Source organism: Amblyomma maculatum, chromosome 6, assembly GCF_055883805.1.
Source record: "Amblyomma maculatum isolate TAMU_Amacu chromosome 6, ASM5588380v1, whole genome shotgun sequence".
NCBI classification, from domain to species: domain Eukaryota; kingdom Metazoa; phylum Arthropoda; class Arachnida; order Ixodida; family Ixodidae; genus Amblyomma; species Amblyomma maculatum.
The window spans coordinates 104,083,094-104,099,417 of record NC_139349.1 but is presented as its reverse complement, the minus strand read 5'-3'; the positions used below and the strand labels follow the sequence as shown (position 1 = coordinate 104,099,417).

General features: G+C 42.2%; 1 protein-coding gene across 2 annotated transcripts in view; it reads right to left on the bottom strand.

Annotated features, from left to right (window-relative positions):
- Window positions 1-2,117: 2,117 nt before the first annotated feature.
- Window positions 2,118-16,324, bottom strand: part of LOC146186475 (homeobox protein Hox-B4a-like) — a 36,760-nt gene continuing 22,553 nt past the window's right edge. For both annotated transcript variants that reach the window (XM_084605694.1, XM_084605695.1), the window contains exon 2: window positions 2,118-2,683. In XM_084605694.1, coding sequence (XP_084461820.1) covers window positions 2,118-2,683 — 566 coding nt within the window. The remainder of the gene's footprint in view (window positions 2,684-16,324) is intronic.

Here is a 16,324-nt window from a genome sequence, read left to right as displayed (position 1 = left end):
ATATCTTCAACACCGCCAAAAAAAAAGGTGATCTAACTCGAGTATAAATTAGGCCTACCACCAGGACACTTAGGACGGTGACAATATTTCTGTAACGTCGCTAAAACATTTCGCTCGTGGTCGAGCTCACAAGATAGCATTCATAACTTAAGGCAAACACAAGTAAGAGGAATGAACTGTACAAAAGACTGTTTATCTCTGCTGTCGATATACGGTATAGAATTCCGTGTGTTCAATCAGCTCGAAGAACTCGAGCGAAAAAGCTTCACTGCCATGTGTCCGATTCAATGGACAAGATCAAGGCGAATGTAAGATCACTGCCAACGCAGACTGCACACTCGTTTCCCGTACATGGGCGGGAGCTTTCTGACGTGTCACGGTCACCGGACAAGGAAAACGACACATAGTTAAACTGAACCTAACGGGGTGAAACCGCAAACGCGGGGGCGAGAACAACGAGGCTTAGGAATATTGGCAGCGCTGTCCAGTTCTTCCTCGACGCCTACAGCGCAATCGCTGTAGATGCGCCGTCACATGTGCGAGGTCCGTAATGCTCCCGGCCAGATTGCTTACCGCCTCGACAAAGGATCAATTCCGCTAGAAATGTAGTTTGCATTTCACTTCTTTTTTTAAGCCTGTCATGAGTATTTGTGCTGGTTTTCAGCGCTGCGAACTTCAAGTACAGTGTTGTAACGCTTACATGCTTAGCCAGTGCACAGTGACAGCACTCATACGTGAGAGAAATGCCCCTGAGTATCATGTAGCCGTCGACCTTTCAATCTCTGGACTGCGGAACTTTTCGCAAACCGCAAAGCTCCTGTCACGTTCTAATAGGCAGTCTCCATGTGAGGTAGTTTCAGTGAAAAAGTACGTGCCACGTATGCTGCAGAGGTGATATATTTGTCCTTGTGTGAGACCCACACCATCAATCCGCATATTTTCCGAGACATTTCTTACTTTTGTTTTCGTGCTAGATGCTTCAGTATCTGCTGAATCAGCGGATTAGATACCCGGCGGAGCATGAGTGATAATTAGACGTGTGCAGCCTCAAGCAAAGCATAAACATACCTTTCTTCTTTGGATTTTCAATGTTTGACTATACCAAATTTGATGATACAGACTCGTTGCCGGAAGGCAACCAAATAATTTACATGACCTATACTTCCTTCATTTCGAAATGTACGCGGTCATACAGGCATAATAAAAGTCTTCTTTGAATCCAACGCTTCGCATTAAAATCGACGTGATTCAATTATCGCCTGAATTGAGCTTGAAGAAAAAAAGAAGGAAAGAACGTGGAGATTAATTCTTACAATCCATATGTGCAAAGAACGTTTCGTTAGGTCGGATTTTGTTTTTTGCCTAAGTAGAAACAAAATTAACAAAATTAAATTACATAGGAGATTCGAAGCGACAGGAGCTTTTCCGGCTTGCAAACAGTCTGCAGCGCTTTGCGCTCAGGCATCACGGCGGGAACTCTCTGACTTCGCGAAAGGCATTTCCCCGGCCGCTTGGGAGGATTCAGAAAAACGCGGCGCCAGCAGTCAGGCGTCTCGAGAGTGCATCGATATCCCCCGTTTTATCTCTTCCTCTCCCCATCCCTCACCGCCTTTTCCTTAGTGTAACGACGTGACAACTACACAGCACTGCAAAAGCCACACGGCGCGGAGGATGTCTCGTGAAACCTGAGTTGTATTTACAAGAGAACAGCATGACACACCTGCACTATAGCTTGTCGACGGATGTGGTCCACGCGCACACGCACACACGACGAACCCGGGGGCAGCATACACCGCACAAGCCGCGAACAACCGCTTTCTCACTTTTGTATGCGGTCACCACCACACCGTTGGGCGCGCGGCATATGTGTTCGTAATAAACAGCGGCAGCTTTCGCGGCGGCGATGTCACCACCACAATGAGGACGCGCCTCCGGGTTCTCCTGAGAAAGGAACTTGATTTTTTTTTCTCTCGAAGATTGCTTCTTTGCGGGCAGCTCGCGGTTTGAGCGTTATAGTGTCCGGAGAGCGCGCACTTATTGCCGCACGGCTATCAAGAGTCTCTGCGGATGGCAAGGGCACTCACAGGCACACGTCACCCACTAGAAGACCACGCGGTTCACAGTTCCGTAAGTCCGTAGTCTCCCTTCGTGTCCACAGTGGGAGGTGGCGGCAGCGGCGACATTATATGCGTCTGGGCCGGGTGGCCCAGCGGGTGGCTGTTCAACAGGTGGGCGTGCTGGTGCGGTGCCAACGCGAGAGGATTGGGCACCTGCAGCGTCGGAGACGGTTGCTGGTGCGGTGGTGGATGGGGCTCCTGTGACGACGCGTTCTGCGGATGCTGCTGCTGCTGCGGATGTTGCGGCTGCGGTTGCCCCTGTTGTTGCTGCTGTTGTTGCGCTGCCCTGTTGGGGTTGTTTTTCTTGACGTTCTTGGTGTTGGGTAGCTTGTTGTCCTTCTTCCACTTCATGCGCCTGTTCTGGAACCATATCTTGATCTGGCGCTCGGACAAACACAGCGAGTGCGCGATCTCAATGCGCCGTCGCCGGGTCAGGTAGCGGTTGAAGTGGAACTCCTTCTCCAGCTCGAGTATCTGGTGGCGCGTGTAGGCCGTTCGCTGCCGCTTGGGCTCCATGCCCGTGAAGGTGCCGTTCGTCGGGTCGGAGGCGAACAGGAACGACCGACCTGCGCCGGTGCCAAGACACAAGAGACACTCTGTTATACGACGACGCTCTGTGACAAAAATAAAGGCGGGTGAGCCTCAACGCTGATAGCTACGGTGGCTTGAGCACTGCGTGAATTGTTTCTTTTTGCTGCAAAGCACTACCTGAGCCCGGCAGAGTTTAAGAGCTATTTAAACGCTGCAGGAAAATGAATGTTTTCAGTTTATCCGTCGCGTTCACGAAGCCAGGGCGTAACCTTTATTCAAACGCGTAAACAGGTTAGGTTAGGGAAGGAGGATGTGCAGACAAGAATTCATATATCTTCATTTGATGCACGTGAAGAAAAAACACTTAGGCTGACTTAGTGCTGCGTCTAATTTGACACACAGGCCGTTTGTGACTGTTGTCGCATACCACAAGGGCCGTTTCAGATCAGATATACTTATTGACAGTCAATTAATGTTTGCATCACTATCAAGTAATTCAACATTGCCCACGCTTTACCAATATTTCAACACCATCTTTATGACTTTACGCGACCGTTGAGTAATATGGCCCAGTACACATGATCACCTCCGTGAATAATATAAGCCTCTGCATAATATATCGCAATGACAATGACCGCACATAACGTACCACTAAGATGTCCCTAAAAATTTGCAAAGCATGGAAGCGTTGGAAAATAGATAGAGCAAGCAATGTAAAGACAGTGATTACTTGTATATCATCGCATTATTCCTCGTGGTTTTGTGATCTCCGTGCAGCCCATAAAAATAATAATAATAATAATAAAGTTATAACGTTCACGGTACAGGAGACTGACTGGGAGCGTCAAATGCTCGGCTTGGCAGATTATCACGCGGAAAGTGGGTTTTCTGCTTATTGCCACCGTGCATCGGCGTTCAACCGGGTATTCAATCCTGTTCAATAATAATATCCTTGAACTGTTTTTGCAATAATTCTCGTCCCAATCGGTCATTTATGGATTTCAATTGCGGTTTTAACTACAACCGCTTAACAATGGAACTATACGTATAGTCAGTGTCAGCTGCTTGAAAAGGCCACAGGAAATTAAAAAAAAAAAAGAGATCAAATAAAATATAGTATCGTTTTGTTTTCTTTTAGGGCAAGGTACAAGAAAGGAGCAGCCACGAAAAGCTGCTGCTGCTGCCAGCACTTTGATGAGGCAACTGCATGCCACGCTCATTGAAGGAGCGTTGGCACATTATATGACACCTCATTCACAGAAGTATTTCACAATAAGAAAAATTAATTAATGGCTAAAAATGAGTAAACAGAAGGAAAGTAAGAAAAAGAACACAAGCAGCCAGTAACTATAGCATGCGGAAGATACAGTAATTAGGCTCATAAAGTAATTATATCACGAAAACAACTGTTTCAATTATTTTCTGGATCGATTGGTAACATTGACAGGCTGGCGAGAGTATATTTATCGTGGAAGTGTGTATAGTTTATTGATTAAGGCGAGTATTTTTTAATGAGAGTTGGTATGCACCACACTTCCGGATGACGTGTGTGATTTGTGCGATTACGTTTTCTTTTAGTTTGGAAATATTATTCTCAGAAAAGCAGTAAATCCTTATGCATTGCTAATACTATAGTCGGGGTTGGAACATTCACAAGCAGCAATGACTGTCAAATATTCAAAGAGGGGTGTGTGAGAATTGTGTGGTATATGTTCGATATTATTTTTATTTCTTGCTTTTGTAAAAACAACAATTTCTTTAAGTTTGTTTTGGTAGTTGTTCCCCCATAACAACAGGGCATATGTGAGATGAGAATTAGCGAGTTCTATAACAGTAGGTTTATCTGTCTGTGTAGGATGTGTCGGAATTTGTTCATTTATAGCTCGGCACATTTCCTTGAGGGCTCATTAATTTTGTGACCCCAGTCAAGTGGCTGGGAAAGTGAACCGAAGAACTTCGATACTATCTGTTATTTCGATCGGGTGCTTATCAGGTACAGCTTTAAGTGAGAAAATGTACACGATTTTTTCGTCGAAATAGGAGAGTATTAATTTTTCCGCATTTAATATTATCGAACTTTGTTTTACCAATGCTATGAAATGATGCAAGGAATAGACCCCTTTCATAAATGTTAAGTCAGCTTCACCTCTATGCTGCATTCCCCTCTAATGGCGGAACAGCAATGTATTGAAACATTATATTATGGCCATAATTCATATCATTTATGCATCAGAACATATTTGCATAATTGCTCTATTACCACTACATGCATCTGTGTAGAAGCAACATGCGATTTCAGGTCTATATCGCCATTTTTCTGGCGGCCAGTGACGCGATGTTTGGGGAAAGAAGCAGCGTGGGAAAGCCTACTTAACGATTTTTGCAAGGGGTCCATCGTCACAAATTCTTCCTACTTCCTGTGTCATCTTCCATGTGATCAATAAATTTGCGTTGTAAGCTTAACATACTAAAAAAAAAAAAAAAAAAAGCAAAAGAAACAACAAAAAAAAAAAACACATGCGGATTATGAAACAGGCCCACGTCAATCCTCATTAAATAATCAAAATAGCAGCGGAGTGCTCAGAATACTGCCTTGAGGTGTATACCTGTTTCATCTCTTTGGTATATGGAGAAAATCTACCAAATGAAGCAAGTGTTCGTGTTGAGTTTAGTAAGATGTTATAGGTGACTCCGCGCATACGGCATACAATGACAGAGTAACGAGGAGCCCTTCGTGCTGCAATGAATCGAAGGCTTTTGACTTATCTTACTCATACTATGCTATGCTGTCATCTATAAACCTGTATAATAAGTTCAATTTGCAAACCAACGTTGTTCAGTAGAACGGTGCTTGCAGAAGCCGTGCTAAACGTCATGCAGAGTTTAGCAAGATAGCTGGGAAATTAATAATATGTATAACTTTACCAATAATGCACTTAAGTTCTTGCGGGAAATCACCTGTGTATATGTTAAAGTGGTTAAAAAAGACGAAAAAGTTAATGAGTAAGAAAGTAAGTTATAGGAGCAACGAGAAAAAAAATTGCTGAGATCTAAGCTGAGGTTCATTTCATCAATCCCAGTTTTTATTTTATTTTTTTTTCTTGTGTGCCTCTACACTTTCCTTGCCTTCAGAACGACTCCTGCTAAAGATGTGAAAATGCTTTGTACGAGACACAAAAACGAGATGGAATGTACATTCACCTGCGCCAACCACCGCGAGTATTTTCTTCTCGCCATAGTTTCTCTTGCTTCATAGTTCCATCACATGGTTACCTTTAATCGAGCTCCGAAAATCCGACTTTCAGTATTGCACCGTAAAATCATTCATTTTAAACTAAATCGGCGTGCGCATCACAAGGTAGTAAACAAAACGTCAGGAATGTTGCTCCAAATGTGCAAAGGTGTATCGAAAGTCTAATTATTATGCCAAAAGTATATCGAGTCCGCCACGAACACAGGTGGCGTCTTGTGTCCCAACGCACTCTAGCAACAGCACCTCGGCGCACACTTCCCTCTCTTCATTCTTCCGCCCCCTTCGCCAAGCAATTACGTAACAGCAGCGCACAGCGGGTGCGAGACTTGTTCCCCTTGCATTCTTTATTCCGCGTGCGCGCTCCCTTGCAGTAGCGCAACCAGTGTCTGCTGAGCAGCCTTGCGCTTTTGTTCATCGCCTCAAGGCCACGCATTGAAAGTTAATGATCTGCGCATTGTCTGAGCCGCTCCGACGGCAGGCAGTCGCTAGCGTTGCTCCACTGACAACGTCCCAGCGCCGTTCCGTCGCCACAGCAGTAGCGCTTCCAAGGTTAATCTGCAGCAGCCCAGCGAGTGAGAAAGACGAAGCGAAGCACCTAAGGCAAAAGAGAAAACGACGTAAAGGGGGGCGAAAAAGCAAAGCTCGGGCAGATTTCGCAGGAGGGAAACATTTTATCTCCTAGCCACACGCTTTCGCCCGATGCGTGCGAGATGGAGAACGTATAGTTACAATCATCTGGCCCCACGTGGATGCTGCAGAAAAAGCTTTACCGCGATGAATTTGCATAGTACCCCTTTAACTACAATGCTTAATGCATATTAATTGTCTTTTTGTTATACTTGTTAACGAGGTAAATTTCCTGCAGTAAATAACTAAGAAATTAGGCACTGCGGAAGAAACGAATCAAGTTGGAAGGAAAAACGTTGAAAATTTATCAATATTTTAAGATTGAAATCTCACCGGCAAACATTTCGACGTACAATTGCTTCTTCGCGCCAACAAGTATGTCTCGAGCAGGTGCACACGTGAGTGTCGATATCAATATTGTTTGAACCATCATTTGAGCTGGATAGCGGTGTAAATATCAGTTCAAAAGCACATGCCATTACCGTTACTTAAAATAACTAGTACAGTTTGATCTCTACGAAACAGGTACACAGTGCTGACGGAAAGGCGCGAGGGCCAGTTCTTCAATAGCGGCGGTTCACGGTTCCATCATTGTATTAAACTTAATAGCCGAACCGCGCTAAGCGGACTGATTAGAGTGCGCACCGAATCCTAAGTGGCTACCAAATGTGATGCATGCCACAGGTCACGACAAAGGTGATGTTCTTTTTTTTTTTTTTTCACAAAGATTTTGACTTTATAGTGTCGAAAAAAATGTTGATTCATGCAGAGTGGAGACCAACATTTAGTGCACCCAATAAGAGAGACCCATAGATGTCGTGCTCTGTTCCAAATATATATACCGCTGCACATTCCGACATTGTAGGCTGTCATGAAATTTATAATGGTCCATGAGGTCAATTTTATTTTCATTTACTCACTCTATAGAGGTGTGGTGTGGGATTGGACAGAGCAGTGCCCACCTTTTATTAACGAGCGTGCCAAACTCTTTGCTAGCAGAACATTATCGCAAAATACTGTAATGCCAAGATTGTTTGGTCATCAAGACTATTATTTTGCTTAGCCTCATTCGGATATTGTTAGATAGTATTATTTCAGTTAGGTCGACAAATAACTCGAGAAAAACAAAAGACAGCCTAATGTATCGCCTGTTTTCCAACCATTAGCACTGTTTTAAGCCTGCTGCGTCTGATTTAGTGACCTATTTCTGCCGCCTATATAGTATATAACCAGAACTTTCTCCGTGTTACGGCCATTATTTTCCATTTGTCCATTATATATACGCCATCTCTAAGGCAACAGCCGTTTTGTCCGAAGAAATTAATCGAGTAACCCCTCCCCAATATGGCGCTGCGCAGTGAGATCAATGAAACTGTGCCGTAAAGCCAAACATATGAGGAGAGGAAGCAATATTTTCTGGATTATTTTTCCATGGAAGAAAATAAGATTTCAGAAAGCACAAATAAGCATGTCTTCTGGAAGCCTATCCTGAGTAAAGAGTTTGAGCTAAAGACTAGAAACAATAAAAATGATCTCCAATGCAGTGGCACCTCAATCAAAGCCATCCTCAATTACAAGAATATCATCCAGCTCCTATACATAGAACTGCATCTTTAGAGGAGATATACGCCAACTGTATTTCTCTTCTTCCTCCTAGAGGAATATACACAAGGAATTTTGCTTATCCTCAATGCATACTCTGTGCCTGTATACGTGCTTTTAAACATGCATATCTGTTACATTGAGTGTCACATCAGCCTATAGCCTGATGGCAGCAGTTGCATTTTAGAGGTTGCTTATGCAATAAGACAATTCCTTTGTACTTTCGGCATTTTAAAAATATTTTTCGTTTGGAGTCATGAACGTAGCAGTGTATAGATATTTAAAATCAGTTGCATCACTTTTGTATTACACAAATAAATTTCTGATTTATGTCTAAAAATACCTATATGAAATGGAAACTACGAACATGTATGGTCATTTATCATGTATTACATGTGCTGCATAATAGCAAATAGCTCATTATTCTTAATTGATATAAAATGAAGCAAATAGAACGCCCAATTTTGCCACGACAAACGAATTCTGATACAGAAGCTCCGAAATAAAAGCAGTAAACCGATAAATACCACGCGCTGCAGTAAGCGCGCCCTCAGCGTTGTAAGCAAATCAGCAAGTTCACACGTATATAGATAGTTTAGATAGAGAGTTCACGTTCGCAGATTCCTATAACGTCCGCACTTTCCGTGAGCAGCTTCAATGCCACATTTTTAACCATATGCAATATCATATGGTATGTATACGAGCAAAAAATGCTGCGAATTCCAGAGCGCTTATGTCTATCAGCATTATGACAGTATATCCTCGTCATAGCCGAGCAGCGATTCGAATGGTCGAAGTTAATACAAACACATTTCTCAAATCTTGTAATCCCATAAATGCACTACATAAAACATTTGTAGCTGTATACGTATATGTACAACAGTTCTCCCTGTACGAGAATTCTCCAGGCATGCGTCCTCTTTTATATGGATTAATTCCATGCCAACAGGGACGTGAAACTATACTCCGTATGGCGTATATTAAAATATATGCGAATAGAGTGCGCATTTAAATCGAAAGTACTAACACAACGATAAAGCCAACTCTCATTTACACAAATAAACGGAGTTGGGAGGCTGTGCAGCTTACGTACACATTTTCTGCGAAGCTGGGTCTGCGGACGAACTTTACGAGTACTTTACGACTTGAGGCAGTATTTAGACTACAGACGTGATGCACTAACTTTTACAAAGTGACAGATGTATTACAATTTATAATGTAAACAGGGTATACGGTGGATTCGGTGGGCGACCCCACACACAATATATATGAACTGAAAAACGGGCAGTTTTAGTTGAGTTGCAAAATTACCGTGACGTTATGTGAAAACGTAAATTACTCTAGAACTATCGCGTATACAGTTTTAAATAGTTTTATATTGAAATTTTAATGCGCAGCTGTTTAAATGATACAGTGCATTTGAAGGAGGCATAAATTCCCTATAGCTGCACACATATTATAAGCCACGTGTCTTCGCCAGAACGTTGTTTACTAAACCCCTGAGGCCTGAGAATTAGCTTTTGCAAAAATAAATAGACGGAGTTGGCCTAATTGTGCCTTTAAGATGCAGACTTTCTTGACATCAAAATTACTTATCGGCCTTATGGACATTGACTATATGCACGCAAACGTTATTTCCCGGAAAAATAAATAAGGATGCAATTTTTGTTTCCACCAAAAAAGTGTATATTTATGCTAGAACTATCATTTTCATCATTTACTCAACAACGCGGTCGTTGACGTAATTGTTATGACATCATTATATTCAAATCACAAAACGCCCCCGTTTCAACCTTCTCGTTCGCACTGTTGGCTACACTGCAGCGTCCATTAGTTTGTAACGGCGCACATATTTCTACGATGTGAACAAGATATTCGGAAAAGCCAGTATTTTCTCCCATAACTACACTATCCTTCCGCCTGTCATGTAGCACGGACAATGCATCGAGTCATTTCATATGCGGAATGCTTGCGATATGGCATGACCCTATACAAACCAAAGCCCTGCAGTTTTCATGTTATCCTTGTCGTCCAATTTTGGAGTGCGTAATTTAAGCATCGAAAGTATATTTAATCGGTTTTTATTTGTTTGCCTGCTTTTTGCTTCATCTCTATGTCAGATACAATTCATTTGAAGCTACGCTTTGTGCCACGGTTGCTTATTGGCTTACATATTTCCCGGAAACTGGAAGCTTGTATAGGTATAGGCGAGTGGGACAGCTCTGCGAGTAAGAACAGAAAAGGGTGGATGCTTCCTCTTTGGGCATGCACTCGTGCGCTTTTCAGTAGCACGGATTTTAACTAAATGACGGCTATCGCAAAAACGCGATAATGCCCAAGCCTAAAATTTCGCATTCATAAACGCCTGCGGACTCACTTTAAGCTTGTCCACCGAAGTATTCGCATACGGCCAACATATTCAGAGAACTTCGCATATTGAGCCCCTTGTGCATCAGGACTATACAGACTAATAGTTATTAATGTATAGCGCTGATCAAATTCAAAGTACCTTGTAATACCCCCAATGTGGGGTCTTTAAGGTAATAAAGTGAAGTGAAGTGAAATGAAAATTGTACTTTTTTCTTTAGAGATCATTATTTCTTACGTGAACACAGCTGTTATGATTCAGCTTGATGAATCAATTTAGAAAAAACAGTTTCTGTTGTTTGTACATGAGCGACGTTTACTTGTATTCCATCAAGTTTCATCACATGAGAAAAGCTTTCATATATATTGCACAGCCTTGCCGTATAATGCCTCTCAATGAGGCATTACGCCAGCGTAATGCTCAGTGCACAAGCAGAGCAACTTACACGTGACGTAGTAACTAAGCTTAAAAGGCAAAAGTTAGACGCTGCCCACTTATACACCGGGTAACTGTCGCATTCTGTGTGCCTGAATAGCCGTGAAATGCGGCCTAAATTAAACCTCAGTGTTCTGGACGTCGCGTACGTTGGCCCACAGCCCCATAGGCAGCACTGCTTAAACCTCATCATTTAAACGCGTGATTAAATTCGGCTATCAAGCCTCATGTACAGGCGATAATCAGACTGCATTCACAAAAAGCAAACTCTGTTGTTTTTTTCTATACGCTTAAGTTGGAAATAACTTTTGCACTACTCATCCACAGGAGAACTACTTCCAATAGATTGAACAGCGATCTTTTCATGAGTATATTTAGAGAGTAACAATAAATGAACACAAATAATGTGCTCCATTTCAACTGCAGAGCTAATCGTACTTAGGTACGGACAAAGTATAGATGAAAGCGTTAAGGAGGTGAGCAGAGGACTAAACTTCTGAGTGGCGTACTTTTCCGTCGGACACTGTGCATCAGGACGAATGTCTGTAAATAACTATCCTTTTAGCGTTCCGAAAATAGATATTCGCGCATGGATTTAACGATGTTTGAGAACTATAAAGCGACAGCGTAATCATGCAAAGCTTTACAAAGGTATCTAAAACAAATATAGCTAGAAAAAAGACGCCGCACCATCAGTTGCTGCAATTGGGGATGTTGAAACGCCAACGAGCATGCGTGAGCTTGATCATGTATATTATAAGATCCACTCATCCAAATTACACAGCAAAACCCTTGCCGAAACGACTTTGCTCTACTAACGTAACTCTACGCAACATATTCGCATATTGTCTTTCCTATTTTCTTGAATTATTATTAATGCATCTACATGTAGGGAGAGAAGAAAGCCTTATTGTTCTTTCCTGTTTGGAGATGCGTGTCATTACACTAACGTGCATGTAATAGGAGTGTAATTACTCATTAACGACCACACAAGGGCTGCCGTACGGCTACAAAGGAAAGCCGTATTTGCGCATGGGTGGATGCTAATTAGTAATTGTATTCCTTAATACAAACTACCTCCGCCGCTGGGGATCCCCCCAGACTTCTTGAGCAATAGATGCCATTGTTACAGTGTTGCACACTGTATAGCCGCCGCATGTCGTAACTTCCAAGTGCACGTGATACCAGTAATCACTCCCTTAATATTGAAAATAAAATCGCATTTTCTTGTTAGCTTAACATTACCTGTAAGAGCGGTGGAGCCACATGCAATTCATGGGCGTGGCACAGTTCGGTAACAATATTTTATGAGATAATCGAACTGTGGGAGTATTCGAACTGAGTATTTATGTCATCACCATGATGATGATGATGATGACGACATAAATAAATGAATGATTAAATAAATAAATAAGTACTATATTATATAGCTCAGCCTCAAAAGAGTTGTCATTTAACTTAAATGATTTCAGAAATCATTGATAATTGAAGAAGGGAACGTTAGGTGTACGCAGCTGTTATGTGCAGCAGGAAAGTGAATCTATAACGCGTAAACTGTGGCCTTTAAAAAGGATGTATGGATGACAGTTACAAACGTGCCTTTTGAAACGGTGTGGTGACAGTCTCCATCGTGTTCACCCGCCCTTCTTTATCTGTATTTAAGCAATCTATCAACCTACAACGACTCTAGTTATAGACTCGTTTACCTCCCACACACACGGCCCTCGTCGTAATTGAAACCCTAAAATTCATGCGTATATACGGCTGAGATGGCTGAGGCAGTGAACGTTTTTTGTACTCGTTTCTACACGTCACCAACCTTAACCCTTTCAGCTCGCTTTTCATCATAATGCTAAGACGAATTCATGCTGATGGCAAGCTCAAAGAAAAACGACAACGAAACACTGAAAGTCTCATGTCCAGAGAACCTTAGTAGTCAAGAGCCAATAATAAGGTTGCTTTCCATTATGCCTCCTATCTTATATGACAACCGCTCCCCTACCCCTTCCCATGCACACCCACGCAATACACACACACAATCACATACATTTTTTGTTCTTTGGAGAAACGTAATGTGCTTACGAGCATTTTGCATTTCTTCTTTCCTCACCACTCCAAACAAGTTCTAAACGCTTTCCGGCCCACAGCTATTGAAGCTTCGCGTCGATCGGATAAGTGTCATCACTCACAGTTAAAAAAAAAAAAAAAAGAAAGAAAAAAAAACACACCGTGCCTCATTTTCCTTTCTCGCGGTGAAGACACGTGTTTGCTGAAATCCTCATACACATCCCGGCAGACAAGCACTACATCGATCAACGTTTTTTGACTAGTATTGCTGAGTCTATTAAAACCTGAATGGTGAAATGGAGAGCGGTTGAGTAAGACCGCAACGCAAAGCATTAGAGAAGAGGTAATCAAAATGCATTTGCGTCTCGTGAAATGGGCAAAGCGGGCTTTTATTAAGCCCTGAATGCGGTCACGAATCACAGTTTCTCAATGTCGCTTCAAAGATATAAGCGGGGAGTGAACTGCTAATAAACACATGTGTGTGCTCCCGCGTTCATGCAGAGTAACTTCTCTGCATAATTTTTTAAAAATTATACAGTCACATCAATAACCAGCTAGTCATTGCATGCTATAGAGCGACCAATTCATCTTTCACCCACGTTTCTTTCCTTGTATGAGATTTTTTTACCTTTCAGGCAACATTTCTACGTATGAAGCGTAGATGCACGAGAAAAAAAAAAAAACAATTACTGCAGCTAGATTACGATAATAATGCAACTTAAGTATTCAGTGAGATATCTTCAGTGCTGGGAAGAACTGATAGCAAACAGTGGCGAGGAGTGAGGGATTTGACATTGCTTAATAGCCCTAGCTGCGCATGACATGTGCGGGTTGTCCCGACGAATACATTATAATAGTGCATCATCACCATCATTATTATTATAATTACAGTTGTGCATCGTCATTTTTGAAATTCAGACATTTTAATTAATAATACTTCTAAACGGAACATAAGAAAAACGTTTCGCTATTATATAGTACGGAGTTCAACTAGATACGGGAAAGCAAGGTGCTGTGCTTATGTATACTGAAATCTTTAATGAGTTGCCGGATGAAATTTTTGCTGTGACTTCTATTCGTGATCTAAAGATGCACCTAAAAGACCTCTGTTGATCTTTTTATTGTCTTTGGTTAGCGTGAAGTTATGCTTAAAAATATCGGTTAATCTTTTTTAGCTTTGTCTACTCCGAGTTTACAGTTGAATTTCTCAATGCCCATGCTGTCAACCAGTGTTTTTTACATTTTTATTTTGTTTGCTCTGCTGGAATGTAACGAGTAGTGTTGTTTGTTGCTATACCCATTGCCATTTTTTTGTCGTCTTGGCCGTGATTGCGGGGGACATGCATTCCTCTGGCTTTAACGGGCCTGAACCGCTTTTTATCATCAACAAAGTGGCATTATTATTATTTTTTTAAATTAAATTAAGGACCACTCAAGAGACTTTCTGTGATACCCCTCTTATTGTTTTACTTTGTCCAACTGCGAAGTTCCTTTCTACAATTCAATGAAAAAGCCTGCGGTATGAATGCGACCGTTTACAAGAGAAATCTCGTTGAGTCTTGTGCGTGAGTCCAAAAAATTAACAGCTCAGTTTTCTCAATAGGCTCTCGTCATTAACGTCAAAGACGTAAAGCGTCACAGACGACATCCATGCAATTACTTCGGAAGGGAACTTCACCTAGTTGAAAGAAGAATTAACGGACAAGTATAACGTAAAGGTGGGTTCTCTTTCCCGTTGTCTTCTTCTGACTTGTGGGTTTTAAGGAAACTTGAGAGTGATCGATAGCAAACTACTTATATAAGCAGGAAATGTGTACAAAGTATTGGCAACGACTTGCAGAAGTCAAACTTTCTGACCACCACAAGGAAGAATCCGCAGACATTTACTCAAGCATGGGGTTAGCCCGTGCACCTTGCTCCAGACAAATGCACAATTGAAAAGCGGTGCGGTGGAGATTAAACAAGAAAATATTCCCCACTCTCTCCGCTCGTGAAAGTAAACGATATCAACTGGGGAGCTATCCGTAACATCAGTTTGCAGATTTCCAATTCGTCACAAGTGATGTCAGAGCCCCGCCGGGGTGGCGCAGTGGTTACGGCGCTCGACTACTGTTCCCAAGGATGCGGAATTGAATCCCGGCCTCGGCGGAGGCTTTTAGATGGAGGCGAAAAGCAAAGCGTTCGTATGCTGTGCGTTGTCAGTGCACGTTAAAGAACCCCAGGCGGTCGAAATTTCCTGAGTCCTCCTACGGCGTCTCTCATAGCCTGAGTCGCTTTGGGACGTTCAAACCCCACAAACCCGACCAAGCCAAGCAAGTTATGTCAGAGATCCTTGCTTCGAAGTGCGTAACACCCGCAGGACCGGCGAGGCGAACACAAGCCCGGCCTGTTTTAAGCCGGCTGCAGCACTGCCAACCCAAATGCATCTGACACATCCGCCGCTCTCGACGACGTACATGCGGCCGTTCAGTTCTTAATGTCTGTGCTGCTCACTGTATGTATATACATGCTGGAAGAACGCTGTACATTTCCGCAGAGCAAGAAATAAGATCCAACTAGGTTTAAGTACAACTCGCGACCAATCCCAGAACAAATAATAAGACATACGATAAAAAATGAAAACAATGCAACGCCTCGATCCAGCCTTAAATATATATATATATATATATTTCTGAATACTTTCCTAAGAATATTAGCAACACTTGAACTATACACGTATATATAGCACAGTTGAAAAGAGTATGATTATACAATAAAATGTCATGGCCGAAAATTGAGCAGCTTTAGGAAAATTGTGCACACACACTCTTTCATGTATTAAAGCATGCATAAACTGAGCAATATTAAAACAAATGTGACGCATCGTTAGCACTACAATAGCGCGCAGTAAAGTAAGCTGCACAAGGTTACTGCAAACCAACATAAAATATGACAAAATTATGTTGCGAATAAGGAAATTAAAGTGCGTTGTCATATTATAAAAAAGAGATATGCGCAAAAATCTCTTTCGTGTAAACATGATCCAGACATCAAATTAGGCAGCCGCATACGAAGGAATATGCGAGTTTAAAGGGCCACTTCATGGAGCTAGGAATTGCAATATCTCTCGACAAGCTATAGGCACCATGGGCGGTCGACTAAGTCGCATGTGAATTGTACATGGATTTAACAGCACTTCACTGACGCACTGCTATAGTATGAGCGTTCAATCAGCTTAAGCAAGCGCATCTGCATACTCCTTCTTTTGCTCACACGTGAGTTTAATATTTCCTGTAAATTATTACTCCACTGCCTTTCTCTTAGCAAGTTCATTAAGCCCTGCAA